The 4,613-nt window shown below is 41.0% G+C and overlaps 1 protein-coding gene across 1 annotated transcript in view; it reads left to right on the plus strand.

Moving 5' to 3' along the window:
- PDZD2 (PDZ domain containing 2) overlaps positions 1–4,613 on the plus strand; it is a 136,920-nt gene that overhangs the window by 125,683 nt on the left and 6,624 nt on the right. Inside the window, 2 exon segments of the mRNA XM_031063074.1 lie at positions 1,048–1,149; positions 3,470–3,740. Coding sequence (XP_030918934.1) covers positions 1,048–1,149; positions 3,470–3,740 — 373 coding nt within the window.

The raw sequence follows: 4,613 nt of genomic DNA on the forward strand, positions 1-4,613 counted from the left end.
GGCAGAGAAACATGCCATGAGACCAAGAATTTGACTGTTGTTTCACCACAAAATCTAATGATCTGTGGCTCCCTGTGCTGTCTGAAACAATAGGCACATGCTGAATTAATATGTTTAGTGAACTAAATATATCATTTAATGCTAAATAGGTTAAGGGATTGGATTCTAATGATTTGCTGTTACTTTGAGTATTGGCAATTTCTGGAAATAACTGGTGTTAGATGGGATCCTGGGGAAAAGCTGAGAAACCTGCTTTCTACTTCCCACATCTGATGCTCTGCCCCACAAATAAGTACTATGTGCCTGCTCCACCAAATTCCTTTCTACAGGTCCCCTTACACCACAAAATGTGATCTCTGTGATAGTGTCAGACCTGTTGGATACAAACCTGTGCCAATCTTCTTCCTGTGCAGGATGCTCCCATTTCTCAAACAGCACAGCTCAGTCATGTTTAGGTCACTAACAGTCTCCTTACTTTCATCTCCCAAGAGAAACAGTTTTTTCTGCTGTCCTATCTGACCTTCCCAAGCTTCAGTAGTGTAGCCACTCCCCCTTGCAGGATTGTCCAGCCCTGCTGAGAAGAGGGTGATGCAACTGCCTTGCATTACATCTATGTTACTCTTTCAAAGAAGAAGAAATTGGATAAAAAAAGTGTTAGTAATACACTGAAGAGTACAGTGCTTGGTCCAGAAAGGTGTATGGAAATATTGAATTTTGACTGCAAAATGTTGAACAATGCAAAACTGACTACAGCCTGTAAAAATTAGGCTGGCCAAGGTTTAATGCCGTTTCACTACCTAATTTTGACTTTGTTTGCTAGCTGTGGACTGACTGAAGAAACCTTTCTTGTCACCTGAGTTCTCCTAGATGGCTGCTTCATCTGTAACATGAAGTGAAATGCATTTAATATCTCAGTTTTGATTCCTTGAGTTGTCTCTTTTCACCTGCCATAATTTGTGGGTACTGGGAATTTGTCATTTATGTGGGTAGTTGGTCTTAATCTTTGGTTTTGTGTTTCTTCTTCCCCTTCCTCCATTTTTCTGCTAGAGCAAAGAGGACACATACTTTGTAGTCTTGCACAAAGAAGAAGGAGCTGGCCTGGGATTTAGTGTTGCTGGAGGAATAGACTTGGAACAGAAATCAGTCACAGTAAGTGATGGCTGCAAGTCATTTTTCTACAAAGCTCACTTTAAAGTAGGCTGGTGATTAGATCAAGTGCTCATTTATCAAGACTCACTGCAAGTCATTCACAGTGTCTCTCAGAAGCAGCAGTTTACCATCTGCTACTGAAATCAGAGTGTCTGGGAAGTGTAATTTTTATTATTGGAGATGGATAACAATTATGCTTTCAGGCTTTAAAAATCTGTTACTGGATGGGGTGGGCTAGATCTAAATCCTATCTATGCATGTAAATAAAATTCTGCATGCAGCTGCAGTGCACAGAGCCTTTTAGGGGAGACTTTAATTTCCAGCCCTTGAAAGGAAACTCTGTGCAGCAAAGTTTTTGAAGGATTTTTCAGGTCACGAGACTAATTGTTGCAGACCTCAGCAAACAGTATGGATTTCATGGCACAAGTTTGTTTTGATTTAGTAAGGCCTGTGGGTGGTCAGTAAATGAGGGTTGTTGTCTGGTTAGGGTTTTTTTAAGTCTTAAGCAGCATTATGAACCAAAGATAGTGTCCTATTAAGATACTGGTATGTAAAAAGTGACTTCAAAAACAGATCAGTGAGACAGAAAAATCCAAGAAAACTCATGTTCTGTGTGATGGTTTTTTTAACACAAAATGTACATTTAAATTCTGCCCTGAAAGAGAGAGATCCATTAAATGCTAAGGTTAGAAGAAGGAAGGGTATGTCCTCAGTTTTGGGGCCTACAGAAGCCCTTGCAGGAATCTTCTGGGTTTTGCATTTACACAAGACTCATATAAATAAATGTATTTTATATTAAAGTGTCATTAAGTTAGAATATGGTCAAAGTCTAGAGTGCAGGCCTCTACTTCTCTCACTATAGAAGTTGTTCCCTGTCTCTGGCCCAAACAGTGGCAGCTCTGAGCAAGAGGAAGGCTCAACAGTGTCCCCCCAAGAGAGATCCTTAGAGAATTCCTTACCTGGAGACTGTGACTCTACCTAAAAATTAAGATCCTGAGCTCTCTCAGACCAAGGAACTGATGATGTCCGTTTCCTCTATTCTGTTAGCCATGGGACCAAATGAGTGTCAGTTCCTGCTCTTTCTTGACGCTTTTTGTTCAGAGGGCGTAAAGGGATCTTCATCATGTTCTTGACCTACTGGGATTCTGGGTCCTAGCTAGATTTAAGGGTGCTGAGCTGCTTAGATGGGCTGTTATATCCACACTTGGGTGAAGAAGTGGAAATTCCTAGTGAGCTTCAAGGCACTGAGGAGGTGAGCAACTAAGGGAAGGCAGCAGATTTTTGGGCATGACTCCTGTATTCCACTTGCATTTGCATGCCTTCATCTGTTATTGAGGCTTTTATTCCAGCTTTGAATGCTGGCTTAGACTGGCTGGAAATTTATCTCATTGGATCTGTGGGGTTGTAGCAGGTGCCCATCTCAGCATGGCCCTGCAATGAGATGGAATATGAGCCAAAAGGCCTTGCTGCTCGTCTGGGTATTAGGATAAATTCCTAAAGATAATGCAGAAATGTGTCCACAGATTTGCTGCCTTGAACATTTGCTTGGCAGACCTGGTACTGTCTCCATGGGAAACCATATTCTGGCTGCTAAAATTAGAGTGCCTAATAGGCAAGTCCTTAAATACTGGGTCTTGAGTCTTTTAGTCTGTTCCTTTTTGTAAATAATACATATCTAAACTTGATGGAAGTTTTCTCAAAGTTTAATCCACCCTGTATAGAGTATTTTTTTCCCTAGAAAAATGCATTTCAAGCTGCTAAATCATCCCTTTCCATCTATTTGCATGATATTTGATCAGCCATATTGAGGCAAACGATTAAATACTTGTACAGCTGCAGTAAGTCAGAGCCTTTCTGTGCACAGATGTTTAGAAATGTGCATTTGAAAACAGCACAGGATGCATGTCCCAGCCAGTGGGAACTGGGGGAGTGGGTGTTGCACACCACAGTTCTTGGTGGTTGCTGTGGCATGGACGTGGATTTAACCTCTATGTCAGTTGAAGTATGTTAACTGAAGGCCTGTGAGGAGTTTAGTGAAATCATAAGTGACTTGTGATACTACATTCCCTAGCTGGTTTTGGTCATCTTTGTCTTAGAAATGGCCATTCAATAACAGCATCTCTGAATTCCCCCATCCCCAAGTGGAGATCTGTCTGGTCACTTTGAGGGTGTTCACTGGAGCAAATGCTGTGTGCTTGGTAGCCCGGTAGGGAGCACCGGTTGCAAATTGCGGTAGGGTGTCTCTGTTCAGTCTGGCCTCTAGAACACTGTGTATGGTCATGAGGTTAAAACATCCTTGTTAAAATTACCTTTCTTGTAGGTCCACAGGGTGTTTTCAAAGGGAGTGGCATCTCAAGAAGGGACTATCCATCGAGGAGATCTTGTTCTGTCAATCAATGGCAAATCTCTGGCAAGCTCAGTCCATGGGGATGTCCTGAATACTCTTCATCAGGCAAGGCTGTACAAATATGCAGTCATTGTCATCCAGAAGGAAAAAGACAAAACAAACAATTCCTCCGGACTTGAGATATCAGCTACTGGCAGAAAATGTGTGGGGTCTGGAAAGGATGTTTCCATGGAAATAGGAACAGGTATGATCTTTGTCCAAGAATAGTTGGAAGGATTCCTTTGCAGAGCAGACTGAAGGCAAAAATGTCAATGTGTTTTAGATTAAGAGCATCTGTGCCTTATGTGATTGAAGGGAGAAAATGAAATTACCTTTAAATTTTATTTGTTCTCCTTGGAATCTAAATACAGTTTGGGGTTTGGCTGTTTGTGTTGGTCTTTTTTTTAATTATTGTAACGAGGCACAAACTTAGAAGACCTAATTTAGGGCTGAATCCAATTTCTACTTAGGTAAGTGGTTCCACATATTCTTCCAATCCAGGATAAACTCCTTTTAAGTAATGGCAGTAGTCAATGCAAGACAGAAAACAACCAGAAATAATTTTTAAAAATGTTAAAGTCCCATGCCCTGCCATTTATTAAGCCTAGGGACTGAGCTTGTTCTTTGTAAAAGCAGATTTCATACAGTTTCTACTAGAAACATAGAAAAAATATTTTTATGTTGCAGTAAATGGAAGTAAACCTACTGAAATCAGCCATCCCATAGGAAAATAGGCACAAATGGTTTAAGTGGAAATGTATTAGTGGAATAATAGGTTCCTGTTTAGGAACAAGACAGCATTTGATGTAAAGGCTGCACCTGGGGTGTTAGGAAGAGACCTGAAATTTTTTTTTTGACATTTAAAACCCAAATCCCTTGAGCACCTATCTGGATGGTGCTGCTTGAGAGCAGGGGATGACGCTCTGCGCTCTGTCCACCCCAGAACAAGGACACGGAGCTGCCACTCAGTTCTTTTTAATCTGTTGGATGTAATCATTACTGTTCTCACGGGGATTTTTTTCCTGTAGCAGTTTCTTTTGTTTTATGCTTTCTCTGGGTTTTATGATACGACTTTGTA

Source organism: Geospiza fortis, unplaced genomic scaffold (assembly GCF_000277835.1).
Source record: "Geospiza fortis unplaced genomic scaffold, GeoFor_1.0 scaffold174, whole genome shotgun sequence".
Taxonomy (NCBI): Eukaryota; Metazoa; Chordata; class Aves; order Passeriformes; family Thraupidae; genus Geospiza; species Geospiza fortis.